Source organism: Phoenix dactylifera, chromosome 3, assembly GCF_051530095.1.
Source record: "Phoenix dactylifera cultivar Ajwa chromosome 3, Ajwa_hap1_PhDact_Kaust_v1.1, whole genome shotgun sequence".
Classification (NCBI taxonomy): Eukaryota; Viridiplantae; Streptophyta; class Magnoliopsida; order Arecales; family Arecaceae; genus Phoenix; species Phoenix dactylifera.
Genome location: NC_143192.1, coordinates 6,509,319 through 6,525,680, shown reverse-complemented (window position 1 = coordinate 6,525,680; position 16,362 = coordinate 6,509,319). Strand labels below are relative to the sequence as shown.

Sequence of the window (16,362 nt, the reverse complement as noted above, 5' to 3'; positions counted from 1 at the left end):
AGCACTCAATTAGCTAGTAATAAAAAAAAAAAAACATAAGATAGATATAATTAATAAGAATTTTGAATGTCAAATAACCTACTGATGTTTATTATAGTCATATGTCATCATGTATTTTTTATAATAACAGTTATATCAACTTGCTAATAAACCCAGTGTTGTAACTATCATTGCATATATTTATTATTAAGGTTGGAGGTGAGCTGGTTCTTTGCTTGGTGGGTAACCCTCCCACTAGGCCAACAACATAATGATGACTATGACTTGAAGCGTGCCTTTCTGGGCAATTTGCATTAGAAATCAGTAGGCCTTTAGTCTTGCTCTAGGTGCAGTTAACCGAACCATCATATGGTCTACCTCAATAGCTTTGGTTCATGTCACCATCTTGGATATATATCCAAGGGAGACCACCTTTGAAGCCAAGCCAGGCACTTCAACAATCTTTGAGAAAATTAGAAAAAATAGTCTTATTTGTGATGCTTATACGTCTCTCATACCGTATAGTATGATTACTTATTCTTTCCATTTTTTTCTTGTTCGACTATGTTTTCCTTGTGATACTTTAGAATTTTAGTATTAAATAAATATTATATATTCGTAATTTCCACCGTGAGAAAGAACATTAAGATCATGATACGTTAATTGTATCTCACGTAAGATTGTTTGATAGGATTGACATCAAGACTATCATTCTTATCTTCTATTCTACCTGATCACTTTGCCATGTATTTGGATATACTTCCAACGGATAAAACAGACGACGACATTTTTTTATTATGTTTAAAGGAGTAAGGTTAATAACTTATGGGCATTACATTCTTATTATTTTGTTTAGGTGGCAAAAAATCTGCCACATGAGTCGATATAGATTAGTTGGTGCCACGGGAGAACCAGAAGCTTAAGCTAAAAGATGAAGTCATGACCTTCGTCGTGTCACTAGCAGTTTGCCGCCCACGTTTTCTGAAACCAGTGGACGTATATTTCTGGGGCACTACTGCTTCTCTTTTATTCAAACGCCGACCAGATCTGGCATGATGGCTCGCATTCCAGATTACAGAAACCTAGATACTTAGAAGTTCCATGGGGCCAATTACACCAAACTTTATGCTATGGATACCATGGTAAAGTGTTGGTAACCTTCCGGCAATCTGAAACTTATGGAGGCCAATCTGAACCTTTTCTGAAGCAACCAAACCCTAATGCCATGTACATCGATCTCATAGCCATCCGTTGAAGTATTGGTGGGAATGACTTATTTAGGCTTTTCTTGTCTAGACATGTCTAAGTCATCACAAATAATTATTCAGACACTGTCTTATAAAAACACAAAATCTATATAAATTCAATATATGTATATATATAAGGTACGTCAGTTTTGCCCATATATCCATCTAAAAAAAAAACTTATTTGTTACACGTTTCCCAAACTAAGAATGCATTGGCAATCATGCTTTGTGTTTGTTAGGCACACTTAGGAAGGGAAGTTCTTTTAAAAAGTATAGAAACTAAAGCAAGTATAACCCTCAATATAATTTGCAGTATTATAACTTCTGACCTCTGCTTATAGCTGTAGCAACCCAACTCAACCTGTGGGCTTGTGGAACGGCCCGAAAAAGGCTAGCCCAAGCCAAACCGTGCCTTGTGGCATGAGGCGGGGGAGAAGAGACTCCGGTTGGAGTCTTCTTCTCCTCCAGTGTTTCTAACTAGGAGTCGGAGTCCTAGAGCTGTCAGAACCTTAGGGTTCCTCTAGAGAGATAGAGAGAGAGAGAGCTCTTCCTCCAAAGCCTCCACCTCAAGCAATCTCTCTTTTTTCTTTCTCGTTCTTCCTCTTCTTTCCGTTGGGCTCGCAGTTAACCCATTATTGTGTTCACTGAAACTTGGGACCACCGGATGCCTCTCGAGCCGAGGTATCACCCTGGCCTTCTTTCTCTTTCCTTGCCCTTCTTCCCTCGAGCTGAAATCACTGTCGTCGACCGAAAAATTGGCCGAAAATCGATCGGAAAAAAGATTCCCCAGTTGCCCAGTTGCAGCTGTACTTTCTTTCAGGTTTCGTCGTTGGGTTTCGTCGGGTTTTGCCGCCGTTTAGTACCCGAAAAAAGTGTGGCCATTTATCTATGGAATTAGCCATGATCTAGGCCGACATTAATTATGTTTCTTCTTGATCCCTTCCTCTCTTCTTCCTTGCACTGGCCGACCACCATCGCCGGCGATGCCTTGACAGAGAGATCGCCCTAGGCTGCCACCATCGGAGCCGGCTGCCTTGGCCGTGCCACCCCCACACCACCCTGATCTAAGAAGAAGAGAGAGAGAGAACGGGTCTCCCCTGTTTTGGGAAAGATTCTTATTTTATGAGTCGACTGGCTTGATTGGCCAGAGCAGACCACCCCAGATTGTCGGACCCTGTTACTTAGTCGACCATGTCCGTCCTATACCCAACTGTTGTCATCTACCATTGGATCAATAATTAATAATCTTTGATCTATTACCTTTTTTTTATTGGATATATGTTTTTTAATTAGATGAATCGAATTATGCTGTACTGACTGATTCGATCAATTGGGCATTATCATCTAGATAGCCAATTACACCAAACTTTATGCTATGTATATCGTGTCTCAACGAAACATTATTATTTCCTACGAAAGCATAGTTCAGGTTGTTGACTAGGCACAGATTAAAAAGAGAAAGAGAGAAGCTGGGGAAGAAGAAGAGAGAGCTTTTGATATTAATCTGGTCACAATTAATCAACTTATCATTCAGACCCCACACGAGCTGTTGGGCATTTGTTTCATCAGCCCATTCATGGGAGGACGGGATAGGAAGCCATCATTGAGGAAGGATTTATTATTTGAACCCCATGCATGAGAAGATTGGGGACCCACCAAGGGCAAGACCTGATTCATAAATATCCAAATACCAGGGAACGCTGGGACCCTTCAATGGGCACCATCATTAGAAGCATTTACTAACCTAAGTCGTTGGAACAAGACCTAAGGTAGGAGACAAAATACATCTTGTTGTGGTGATTTTTTTTTGGTAGTTAAAGACTGGGGAGGTCGTAATTAAATCTTATCTGCCAGAGAAAATGATTTTTTTCTCCTAAGCTGTTATCCAAGCTACTTCAGGCTCACCACTACTTAATCACCTTTTTTTTGAGAGAGAACAAACGGGGGGAGGAGACCCACCTGCATTATAATTAATTATCCAGGTCTAGGAATTTCTACCACTAAGATGGGCAAATTCCTGCTACTTAGTGCATCATGGAAGTCAAGCTCAAGTTCATTTTGTATTATAGTTCTATCATATACTTGGTCTAACTACATTCTTAAATGTTACATGTTTAATGTGATGATGATGGACTTTGGTGCATAATTTTTAAAAAAATACTTCTTGTGTCACATCCAAGTGATGTACTTTGTTAGGTATACAAACTAGATCCATATCTTCAAAAAATCCTGAAAATTCTTTTGGTTCATGCGAGAATTCCAAATGGCAACCTCACAATTAATTATATTTTTGGCAACGACTTCTAGATGAAGTGACGTATGGAGTGCTACAACTGTATGAGGCTTCTATAGTTCAAGACTCGATATTTTCAATCTTTTGGTAAGAATTCAAGACTAATAATTTGTTTAGTGCTATGATCATTGCTATCTACCAAGCTCCAATATATGGATCCATGCAAGTGACCACCCTACCTAAGTTATGATCCTTCTTGAACAGGACTATCCTAGCTACCTGAGTTGGCTTCAATGTAATTAGGACCAGCTAGGATATAAGAAAGCAATGAAATCACATGTTCGATTAGATTAGATGTTATGAAGGAGTGCTTCCAAGGGACGAGCAGTTTTCGAGTTTAGCTATCGGGTGGAAGCAGAAGAAAAGTTTGTATTTGATGGATGACAACAAATATCGACATAATTAGAAAGTATTGTTGGAGTAATTAAAGAATAAATCAAATAAATTAGAAATTTTTATGACTAACATAATATATACAATTTAAAAACTTGATGAAATAGTCTTCAAACATAATTTACAACTATGAAAATTGGAATACAGGGGAACCACGATTAAAGGATGCTAGGCAATGTGCTAAAAGTTCTCTTGCCACTCCAATGCAGTGTAGACATTTCTAATGCTCCCAAGATATAGCTGAGCATATTGAAGATTCACCAAGCATGAGCATATTGAAGGCTTACCTTGTCAACTTCTTCAATTACCCAAAATCAAAATTTTGAAATTATATGCACTATGAGAAAAAAGTAGCAGCGTAAATAATGAAATTGTTGGTGAAGAAGAATTAGAGTGTAAGGGATGGCTATAGTAAGGAGTTTTATGATCTTTATTGTTTGGAGTGCTTGGACCATGGCCTTTTTATAGAGATTAGTCTAGTAACAGATCTAACAACTAGTTTCTTGGATAGTAAAAGCTGCAATAAATGCCTGAGGTTTACAAACTGCTTATGGGCTAATGATGCTACTCTACCATAAAGCCTTCTTCAGTGTCTAGTCCAATTACTACTGTGATTAAGCTTGGTTAATGCTCATAATAAATCTGATAGAAATCAAACCATTAATGGCATGTTTAGATATTTCTACAGGATCAGACTGAAAATCTTATAGGAATCGGATCTATTGGCCCATTGAACTTATATTTTCTAACAGCATGTCCAAACCCAGCCTAGATCCTTGCTTTTGCACTGCAGAAAGAAGAAAAGATCTATTTTCTCATAGGATTTGGGCTGGATAGTGTTTGGTTGATATAGGGCCATGCTTAAATGGATAACCAAATTCGCGAATCCTACAGAATTTTTATCCCAATTCAATAGCAATTTGCAGACAAGACCTAAAAGAAAATGATATACTTCCACAAGGGAGCCCATCATGGTGAGTGGCCCAAACATTGACTTATTTAACTAGAATTCGCTAATTAGGAAGTGTTAATGCATCTCAACTTGTTTTAAAATTTTCCATGTTGGACTAAACTTATAAAAAACTAATTGAAAATTGAATACTTTAATGATTGAACTTTTCCAATCAAAAATAAAAAAATTATTAAATAATTACATAACAATACAATGGATATGGTAGGAGGAAACTTTGGATGAAGCCAAAAATGTCTATTAAGTAGTCTACTTCATAACAATACTTTTGATCCTCATAAATCTGCTAGTTAGGTTTATTAGTATTTGTATTAAGCTTCATGATGAGTTTCTACATCCACCGCATAATAAATATTGAGGTCTGTAATTACAACTCACAAGTGCCATAAATGAGATGATATTTTGAACCTTGGCTTGTTATACCATTGTTTTTCAATTTTCATTTTTGAAGAAAGATATCCAAGAGGGAGATGATGGAGACATCGGTTGGAGCACCACCAATTTAGAGAAAGAGGCAAATGGTACAAGGAATATCTCTCAAAAGAGAGAAACTTCCCTCACTCAACTCAAACCTGTGATTCTTTCTTGATAGATATAATCTAGGATTTCATTTACGTTAAAATTAACCAAGCCAATCTAATTAACAAGATACCAAACCTTAAGTTGATTCAGCCCATTAACAAAATAAAATAAGCAAATTTAAACCCATTCAAAATTCAGTTTTTAAATCCAACATAATGGATTGGGAGAGAGTAGGTTGGCCGAGTCATATTGCATCAAGAAAGAACTAACATTAATTAACTTAATTGGAATCCTTGTCCAATCCAAAATTATAAACCTAAAATAAATGGGCCAGGCTAGATTAGATTAGTTAGGTTATTTTAGCACCAATGCTACTTGAGTTGTAAAAGTAATCTATGTTTTATCGTTGTTTATACTAAATAGATAGGAGAGAGAAAATACCCTCTCTCAAAATTCAGAGAAAGGTTGTGCTCCATTGCTACATGGGTATAATTTAGGACTGATTCAAGTTAAGATCAACCAAGCAACCCAACTAACAAAGTACTCAACCTTGACTTGAGTCAACCTATTAATTAATTTAAGAAATTAAGTAAAACCCAATTAATGTCCAATATTTAAATCCAAACACATATTTAATTAAGTAAGATTAGATTGGTTGATTTATATTGCCTCAATTGAGAATTAACTTTAATCAACTTAACCAAAACAAAATTTCAATCACAAATTTTAAACCAAAAAATAGATTTGGTCAGAAATTATATTAAGCGATTAGTTTTAGCTTGAGCAAGACTTCAATTGTAAAATTTGTTTAGTGAATTTTTAGAGAGTTTTTATTGTTTCTGACCTATCATTTAGACTTGCATCTGACCTATCATTTAGAGAGTTTCTATTGTCTCTACTCTACTTTTAAATTTATTCTAGAAGCATCTTTCAAATAATTTAGCAATCATTGTTTTTTTCCATGTAACTCATGCAACTAACATGATCACATGTGACTATTTTGATATTTACATATCACTAATTTAAGGACTATTTGGCATCTTTTTTATTTCATATTTTACTTTTAGATACAAAATAATGGAAACCAGAATAAAAGAATGCTTGGTGCTACTGTGTTTATTTTTAGAAAGAAAATTATAAAAATTGGAACAAACACTATCTCCACCATGTACTACATTATTGTTGCCGTCATCACTCTCGCCTCTGCTATCTCTACTCTTGCTGCTTCTGCTTCTATTGCTGCACCACTAGTATTATTGTTGCCTCCACTATAATACTTATTGCCTCTATCACCACCACTACTATCATCACTACCATCCTCGTTGTTGTTGCTACGCCACACCACTAATACCATCATTCTGTCACCTTTATTGTATTCTACGCACCTTCACGGCCTCCACTACTGCTGCCACAATATTGTTGGTGCCTCGCCGCCACTTAATGTCATCGTTTCCTCCACCATATTGTTGGTACCTTGCCACCGCCATCGTCACCTCCATCATATTATTGCTATCATTGTTACCACCTCTTGCCGTATGACACATTAACCACCTCCACTATCTCCTCTACATCACCATATTTATTTTTAAAAATAGTTGATTATAATAAACATGTCTATATATTAAGACTTTAAGAAAAATAAAATTTATATTTTCTATTTATAAAAATAAAAAATAAAACTGTAATGATACCTAAGTGTGAAGTTTTTTTATTTAATTAGGTTACTTGCAAATGTATTTTTGGTACTATGATCACCTCCAAGAAAAGAGCTTTGGAAAGGCCAAATTTTTTTACATAAACAGGCCCAGGTCACCTATCATGTATTTATTAGTTAAGTGCAAGGTGGATATAGGGTCTAAAAATTATGAGTTCTAGCCCTCAAACACCTTAAGATGCTATGGATTGGGGCTTTGATAATGGAAAAGGCTTTTTACAGGGTAAGATCAAGGGATCTTGGGCCCTATCCATCCATTTAAATGCTCAAAAAAAAAAAAAAACAAGGGTCTACAAGCTAATAAGGGAGCATATTAGAATTAAGCTAAAATTAAGCAAAAGAGCAAGAGAACAAGCCAATATATCATCAAGGAGCAGAGATTTTCATTAATTTCAATCAAGTTACACAATTAGCAACATCATCCTATGAATTAAAACAAAAACAAAGCAAGAAGGGGATAAAGAAGCTTTTCCAGGGTAGACCGATGCAAATTCGAGAAATCTTCTTTTGGAGAAGATTCCTTGCGGATCTTTCCTAGCTTGAACTTTTTCTTACTTTAGGATTGTTTGGATCTCAGATAGAGGTTGATCCTTGGGTTAGGAAGACCTAGATTTAAGAGAATTGAGGTAGAAGATGTGGAGAAGGAGATAGCTAAAGCTTAGGGAAACATAAACTAAAGCTAAGAGAAAGGATTGATTGGGAGAGAAAAGAATAGAAAAATGATCCAATTCTCTTCTCCAAGAGGGCAGCAATAGCTGATGAAAAGATAATCTTTGATAGACTTTGAATTTTTTGAATTGGAGTAGCAACACAGAGTGCCAAGATGGAGGGCCAAGTATGGCTAGTGTTAGTCATGATGACAGCTTGACAAATTACAGATGGGCATCACCTTGTATGTGTGATTTATATATATTAGTTGAGGTAAATATTTTGAATAAACCTCCTAATGCCTAGATTGTGGACTCTACGTCCATGATATATGTCTACAATTCTTTGCAAGGATTCCAGAGGATCAAGTATTTGGAAGACAGTGAGCTCCAAATTAGGATGGGATCTTATGTAGGGTTGCAAATGGATCGGATCGGACCTGACTAACTTCGACCCGACCCAGTTTTTTGGTCGGGTCCTAATTTTGGACCTAGATCCGACCTAATAAAAAATCGGATTAGGTTGGGTCGGATCCACGGCAGACCCAACAAGTCAATCGGGTTGGGTCGGGTCCATGTATATCCGTTTCCAACCCAAAAAATTCAGGTCCGCTTGTTCGGGTCCGGTGCATCACTCAATTCATTAAAGCTTGTTCAACTAAAATTAGCAATATCCCTCACCTCAGTCCTTTTTCTTGCCACCCTCTCCAAAGCGCAATCCGGCCGCCGCCGCCAGGTCACTATCCCTTCCTGTCATCGGCTACCTGCAACTCCTCCGTGCCCCCCCCCCCCGCCGCATCCACCACTCTACCACCTCGCCACCCACCATGACCCCCTCTTCAGCCTCCGCCTTGGCTCCACCCTCTGCGTCATCACCTCCTCTCCGGACGTCACCCGCGAGCTTTTAAGACCCATGACACCGCCATCTTCAACCACCCCCAGACCGCCACCGCCCACCACTTCGCCTATGATGCCGTCGTCTTCGCCTTTGTCTCCTACAGTCCCTATTGGCACTTTGTCAAGCGCCTCTCCATGTCTGAACTCATCGGCCCCCGGACCATCGACGTCCTCAGCCCCTTGACCCGTCGACCTCCTCCGCCCTATCCGCCACATTGAGCTCCTCGACCTCCTGCGCTCCATTCTTGACAAGTTGGCACGTCGTGAGCCAACAGGAGGATGGCGGCCAGCACGACATCGTCGGGGCCAGAGGGGAGACCAAGGCTCGGGAGCTGGTGAAACAGGTGGCAGAGCTTCTCCCTCCCACCGAAACTTGGAAAGAAAAAATTAAATCGTAGTGCCATGACATGGTGACATCTTTTTTTTGTTCTCTCACGTCTATTCGGCTTCTCTCTCCCACTCCCCTCCCCCTAATCAATTCATTTTTTTTTTGTTCCATAGCCGTAGCAGAAAAGATCTCACTGACACGCCGCACTAGCTATCTTTAGGAGGTCTGGCTATGGTCTCTCTCTACCCATAACCATAAATGCTCATCTGTGGCTTCTATCTCACAAAGTCAAATGGGCATTTAATTATATGTGTTGAAACTAGCACAGAGTGAAGAGCAGATTTTTGGCTTATTTATTTATATTTTATTGTAATATTTTAATACTTTATATGGGTCACTCGGGTCAAGTTGGGTCTGAATTCAGTAAATCCAAAATCGAATCGGTCTAATTTTAGGACCCGACTCGGCCCTACAGGTCCTCTAAAACAGATCGGGTTGCTCTAAGAGAGTCGAATCGGGTCACGGGCTGGGTCAACCCTACCCATTTGCAGCCTTAATCTTATGTGAAGGTTTCGATGCTAGCCATAGGAGATATAGTATTGAATCTCTATGATCATAGATTACTCTTGAAAGATACTTTGCATGCACCACATATTTGTAGAAATATAATATCTATAGGCAGACTTGTTGAAAATGGATACAATCTTGTATTTGCTAAAAATCTTACTAAACTTGATAAGTCTATTATGGCTGCTAGGAGGTTACATGATGGGTTATATATCCTAAATATGCCTTCATTAGTAGGCTACAGTGATGTGCATATGACTGACGGTGCAGTCTTAGAAGTGGAAGGACAGTCCATTCGATTCCACTTATCTATGGGATGCTAGGCTAGATCATATCAGTTTTATCAGGCTCTAAAAGTTGATTCAGAATGGACAATTGAGCTTCTTAAATGCTCAACACTGGTCAATGTGTAGGTTATGCCATAAGGGCAAGATGATAATGTTTGATCATCCAAATAAAGAAGAGCATGCTAAAGAACCATTGGAGCAGGTTCATTCCGATGTACATGGACCACCAAGCATGGTAGTAAGATCTACCTCATGTGCTGCAAGTCTGAATCCTTTGAGAAAATCAACAAGTACGCAAGCACAGTGGAAGAGAGTCTTGGCATGCAAACAAAGGCTCTACATTCAGATCGAGGAATGTATTTGAGAGATAATTTGATTGCTTCTTGGTGGACTGGCCTGTATTTCCTCAACAAAATTGGGCAGTTGAGAGACATAATAGGACCTTGATGGATATGTCAGGTCCATGATGAGTCATGCTAGACTGCCTTGTTTCTTTAGGGATATACACTTCAAAGTGCAAAATGTATTAAACTATATTTTAACTAAGTCAAAAAAGCTTCATATGAGACGTCGGGTGGGAAGAACCCAAGCTAGACAAATGGCACACTTAAGAGTTTGTAGTTTTCCTACATATGTAAAGAAATTGAGTCCTAACAAGTTGGAAGCATAGGGAAACTTATATTACTTCGTGGGACACTTTGAAGAAACGAAAGGATATTATTTCTACAGGAAAGAGGACCAGAAAATCTTAATGAGTAGAAATCCACCATTCTTAGAAGAGGAGATGAACTTTTTTGACCAACATCCTAAGGATGTGGTTCATTGACCGACCTGACTCTCATACGGTCCAAATTCACAAAAAAAAAGGCTAAGAGGATCGTGATCGCGAACCGATGCTCGAGCTTTAGCGAGGAGAAAAGGCCACAACCAGACAACCATTACTGGTACGGAGTTCGCAAGGTTGGTATAGAATGACTGATTGACCATTGGGGTCGCTTGCAATTATAGTTGGAATTGGAAAACTTCATACATCCCCTATTTCAAGGCTGGAACCATCATCTCTTCTAGCCAGATCTCCATCCAGCTTCATGTCCTTAAGCCTGCAGTGGAGCCCAACCACCACCCAGCAAGCTAAGTCTCGGCCCAATGGCAAGCTTTCAGATACTGTATTTGGTTGAACCACTTGTTTCATTGCCTTGTTCCAATCATTCACCTCTTGTCACTGCTCACCATTATTCTCCATCTGCGAACCACTAATATTGCCATGGATCACCCTCACCACCACCCGTCAAGCGTTGAGGGCAGGTGGGCCTCTATGCTCTAAGAAGGGATGAAGCCCTCCTTCCCTTCTTTGCTTCCACAGGGGACAACCACTCCTATTTTTCTTCTTCTTCTCCCACTCTCTCTCTTCTCCCTCTTGGCCACTTTGTGACTGACCCATTGCCGCCCACGGCTGAGCCAATATCCCTACAACAGGCACTTCACTTCATCTCACTTCTTCTTCTTCCTCTTCCTCTTTTTATTTTTCTTCTTCCCATTCTCAAGAATTTTCTCTCCCCTTTTTCTTTTTTTCTCCCTATAGATGACCATAGAGATTGCTTCCCCTGCAACCTGCATTGAACTTAATAAAAGGGTTCTGGCCCTTGGCCACTGGGAAGTGTGCTAGCCTCCATGCTAGCCCTTGTTGGACTCCACTAGATTGGTCATCCTTGATATCTATTGAGCCACCTAATATTCCCTCTCCTTTCTGCCCTGACCCATGGAATAGATACTCGTCTCTAGTGATTTCCTCGTATCACCAATGGATCAGATCCAACCTAATTGAACCTAGATTAAGACTCCTACTAATCTTGGACTCTTCCATACATTAACAAATTCAACCATAATTTAAACTAGACTCCTGCTTCACTTGGACTTCTTCATGACGCATGGAATGAATCCCATTCACGTTGGAATTTTCAGATTGCGCATGCCCATAAGAAGGTCCTCACGCACACCACAAAGAAGCCCTTCACGTTCTCCTTAATTCCATCTAATTCAGACTTTAGAAGATTCTTCCTAGTTTGGGCTAAAAATTTTGGACTCAATTTAGCATTGGACACGCCTAATATTGGACCCAAACTCCTTAACTTAAGACTCCTAATCAACTCGGATTCTTTAATTGATACATAACTAAGAGTCCAAATTAGCTAGGACTCTTTTACACGACTCATGGACTCGTTGTAGCTTGACTCATGCATATGCTGCATCATGATTGCTGAAAATTTTGGATCCAATGTGTTCTAGTGTTGAAACTCTTGGATCCTAATGTAATTCGGTGCATAACCACAAAGAGGAATCAATCTCCACGTATGCCCTATGCTTGGGCTCATGCTCCTGGATCAATATTTATATTTTTTTAAATTTCAATAATAAAAATAGAGTCTAATTTTTACTTTTCCAATAATAAAAATTAAAAATGAAAGTGATGCCAAATGACACCTTAGTCTTCCACTGGGTAACTTCGAAGCTTGTTTCAAGTCCTCCAACATGAGTCACTTTGCAAGTTGAAGAGAAAGGAGAAGCACAAGAACAAAAGCAATAGGGGTGGGAGAAACTATTCAACAATGATTTTATTAATCAAATTCAAATTTGACCTCGATGCCAATCTTATGCTACCTTATATAGCGTGCCTTACAAAATTTACCAAAAATAGTAAAACTTCGAACTCAGCCCAAAATCTGAAAAATAGAATAATAAAATCAATTTCAACACACCCTTTAAATCATAAGGTGATTTACATTTACTTGGTCTAGAAAATTAAAGAAAGAAATTTCTTAATATAGAAACATTCCATTTTGGGGATTTTGTTGAACGTCGAAATGATGCAAAAATGTCGGGCTATGAATACATCAGCTTTTGTGTGTATGTGTGTGTGTGTGTGTGATGCCTTGTTTTTGCTCTCCACTCTGCTTCAACACCTAAAGTTAACAATCTTAATTCCACAACTTATAGAGTTTTAGGTTTCAACATCGAGATTAGGAGAAAATATAGCAACAATATCGAAGAATGAGGATCCACTTAGAATAACTATAACTTGCGATGAATCTATAGTTTAACAGTAGTTTAGTTAAAAAAAATCAAAAATATTTTAATTAAAAATTTAATTTATTTAAGATTGCTGTCAATAAAAGTTATTATCTTCTGATTAACAAATATGCCCCCTTACAAAATTCTAGCTTTGCCTATCTTATTGAGGGCTCTATACATTAGTAGGGAGAGAAGCTGACATTCTTATTCTTTCTCTAATTATTTCAAAACTTACATGCATCGATATATTGCATTGTCAATTTAAGTATCCCAACTTAGAAACCATCTCTTTCCTACTTAAGCACAGCAACCCTCAATGCAGGGTTGCTATAACATGTTCTTTTATCTTATTAGTACAAGTATATTGTACAAAGAGCTTTTGATCTTAGGGTCTTTGCTCCTCTCTCTCTCTCTCTCTCTCTCTCTCTCTCTCCGTCTCTTCAAAAAAGATAAGATCGATCTCTTTGTTACACAGTTGGTAGACATGTCATACTTTAAGAAACAACTTAAGAGTACAGTTTTGACTCCATGCCTAAAGCTTTTAACCTACCTTTCCCTTTCTTATTCCCATTCACACATTTGAATATGGATAAAATGCAAAAACCGAGGGTGTGGCTGGCTGGTTTAACGGGTTTTATTGGTTTGATAGTTCTCTTTTTTGGGAATCCAACAGCACACTTCAATAGGATTGCAATCATGCCATTTTGGATAGCCGTTTCATTTGTTAAACCGGCAAACGATGCTTATCTGAATGATTCTATTATTTTATGTGAAAACTTTGAAGTATTTGAATCAGTCCTCAACGTGTGACACGATGGTACGGACCGTTTCAACCTTCCCGAAGAACGCCTTGCAGCAAAAGGTCATGGATTCGCACAGGCATTGATGACGCATGGGACATACGGTAGAAATTTTTTTATATAATTCAGATAAATCTTATCATTCTAATCTAAATATATCTAAAAAATTATAAAAAAATGCCGTAAGAGAAGAAGAAGTTTTTATAGCTATTTCAAAAAAAAAACTATTGAAGTGTTGGGCTACATGTGAGGTAATCCAGTTCGCTATTTTGTCAGTCTTTCAATTCATATCAGCGATTTGAAAGACAACACAATTTATATAAATATATTTAGAAAATTAAAAAAATGACGTAAGAGAAAGAGAAGTTTTATAGCTATTTCAAAGAAAGCTATCGAGAGTGTTGGGCTACATATAAGATAATCCACTTCGCTACTTTGTTAGTCTTCCAATACATATGAGTGCTTTGAAAGGCAATAAAATTTATATAAATATATCTTAAAAAAAATGACGTAAGAGAAAGAGAAGTTTTATAGCAATTTCAAAGAAAGCTATCGGAGTGTTGAGCTACATATGAGGTAATCCACTTCGCTGCTCTGCTAGTCTTCCAATACATATAAGTGTTTGAAAGGTAATAAAAATTATATAAATATATCTAAAAAAATAAAAAAAAATGACGTAAGAGAGAGAGAGAGAAGTTTTATAGCAATTTCAAAGAAAGCTATCGAAGTGTTGAGCTACATATGAGGTAATTCACTTCGCTGCTCTATTAGTCTTCCAATACATTTGAGCAATTTGAAAGGCAATACAATTTTTCAGCATACCGATATTCTAGATGTTCGCCATCCATTTTAGACTGATAGATACGGATATTTTGTAGTAGTAGATGTCTGCCATCTATTATAGGCTGATTATGGTTCCATTCGATCACTGTAGCAAATAAAATTTTCAAAAACTTGTTTTGTCCGATCGATACCCATCCAAGGTGGCGGACCCACGTCATCTGTGACAATGTCCACTCTGTCCTTTTGCTCCATTCTTGCAATGCGGCCTGTCAAACAACGGCGCATCCCTTGGAATAGTAAGTAAGTACGGCTCCGATCCTTTTCGTTGTACAGTAATCAAGTCATATTTTGCTGCTTTTGTACGGATGACCTCCAGTATCCACCTCCTCACGCAATGATCAAAGTCAATCTTTCTCATCGTATCAAATATTTAAACTCTCCAACCACAAGGTCTTTGACTTATTAAAAAAATTACATGAACGTAGCCAAATTGTCCGTATGTGCCACCTCGTTCTCCAAATGTCAACGCTCTCAAGTCCCATCCTGAAATAAATATGCATATAGATAAGGGAGAATCTATCTCTTATTCATTTAAATTCTCATGCGAAGAGGTAGAGCAAACTAGAGAATTTTAGGGAAGCAGAAAGAAAGTGATGAAGCTGGTTTGGTGCCCGGAGACAGCCGCCAGGGCCTACATCGACGCCGTGAAGGCACTCGCCGAGCAAGAAGTTGGCGAGACCGAAGTGGCCGAGATGGTCTCTGCCATGGCTGGCGGATGGAAAGCCCAGCTCATCGTCGACGCCGGGACCTGCGGCGATTGCGCGGCCACCAGCGTCGGACTCCAAGCGGCTGCACGTTACACAGGAGGCCGCCACATATGCGTCGTCCCGGAAGGGCAGTCGCTGATGGAGTACAGGGAGGTGATGCGAAGGGCTGGGCTGGAGTCCGCGGTGGCGGCGACGCCGGTGATGGCGGGGGAGGCGGAGGAGGTGATGAGGGAGCTGGAGGGGGTGGATTTCGTGGTGGTGGACTGGCGGCGGAGGGATGCGGCGAAGGTGCTTAGAGCGGCGAGGGCGGGGCCGGGAGGGATGGTGGTTGTGTGCAGGAGCGCCGGGAGGTGGCGGGGCAGCGCTGCGGCGGTGGTGAAGGGGGCGGGGATGAGGGTGGTGAGGTCGGCTCTTTTGCCGATAGAGTGGGGAGTGGAGGTGCTTTACGTTGGAGTGGGGAAGGGGCCGAGCTTGGACGGCAGCCGGAGCCGGTGGATCCGGCACGTCGATCAGGATGGGGAGGAGCACCTGTTCCGGCGATGATCCATGGTACAAAACCATTTTCTTTGTAAACATACTCGCATAAAACACTGGTGTGATTGTGGCGTTTGTGTGCGTTTAAATCTGGAAAAAGAGAAGCCAACCTGTTTCATTTTACGTTGATGAAGAAATCTCAGCTAGAAAAGTTCCTTTAGTGCTATTTCATCATCCGTCTCAAGAGTTTTCCCTTTCGTGGCTCCATGCGATTAATTATCCAGGATTCGACGTCATCCATGGAAGAAAAGATTAATGTGATGACAAAAAACAAGCAACAAGAGAAAAAGGCATTCTTGCATATAACCATGTTTGTATGTATAATAAAATATATTCATATTCTATCATCTTTTTATATTAGAACTTCTGAAAAATTTAATATTCAATTTATACTGTAAAGAGCTATATTTTTCATAAATTCTTGGGGATATTAATGCAACGTGTAAGAAATTGATGCTTAAAATAGTCATTTGTGAACGTCTGTAACGAAAAAATCTTGCAGAAGTACTGATATTGCTGCAAAAGTAAAAAACTTTTAAAGCCTGTATTTGCAACAAGCTATATT

General features: G+C 39.1%; 1 protein-coding gene across 1 annotated transcript; it reads left to right on the top strand.

Moving 5' to 3' along the window:
* The first annotated feature begins 15,084 nt into the window (after positions 1-15,084).
* LOC103713408 (uncharacterized) lies at positions 15,085-16,083 on the top strand. Its single transcript, XM_008800324.3, has one exon. The coding sequence runs from the start codon at positions 15,150-15,152 to the stop codon at positions 15,804-15,806; it is 657 nt and encodes a 218-aa protein (XP_008798546.1). The 5' UTR covers positions 15,085-15,149; the 3' UTR covers positions 15,807-16,083.
* Positions 16,084-16,362: the final 279 nt, after the last annotated feature.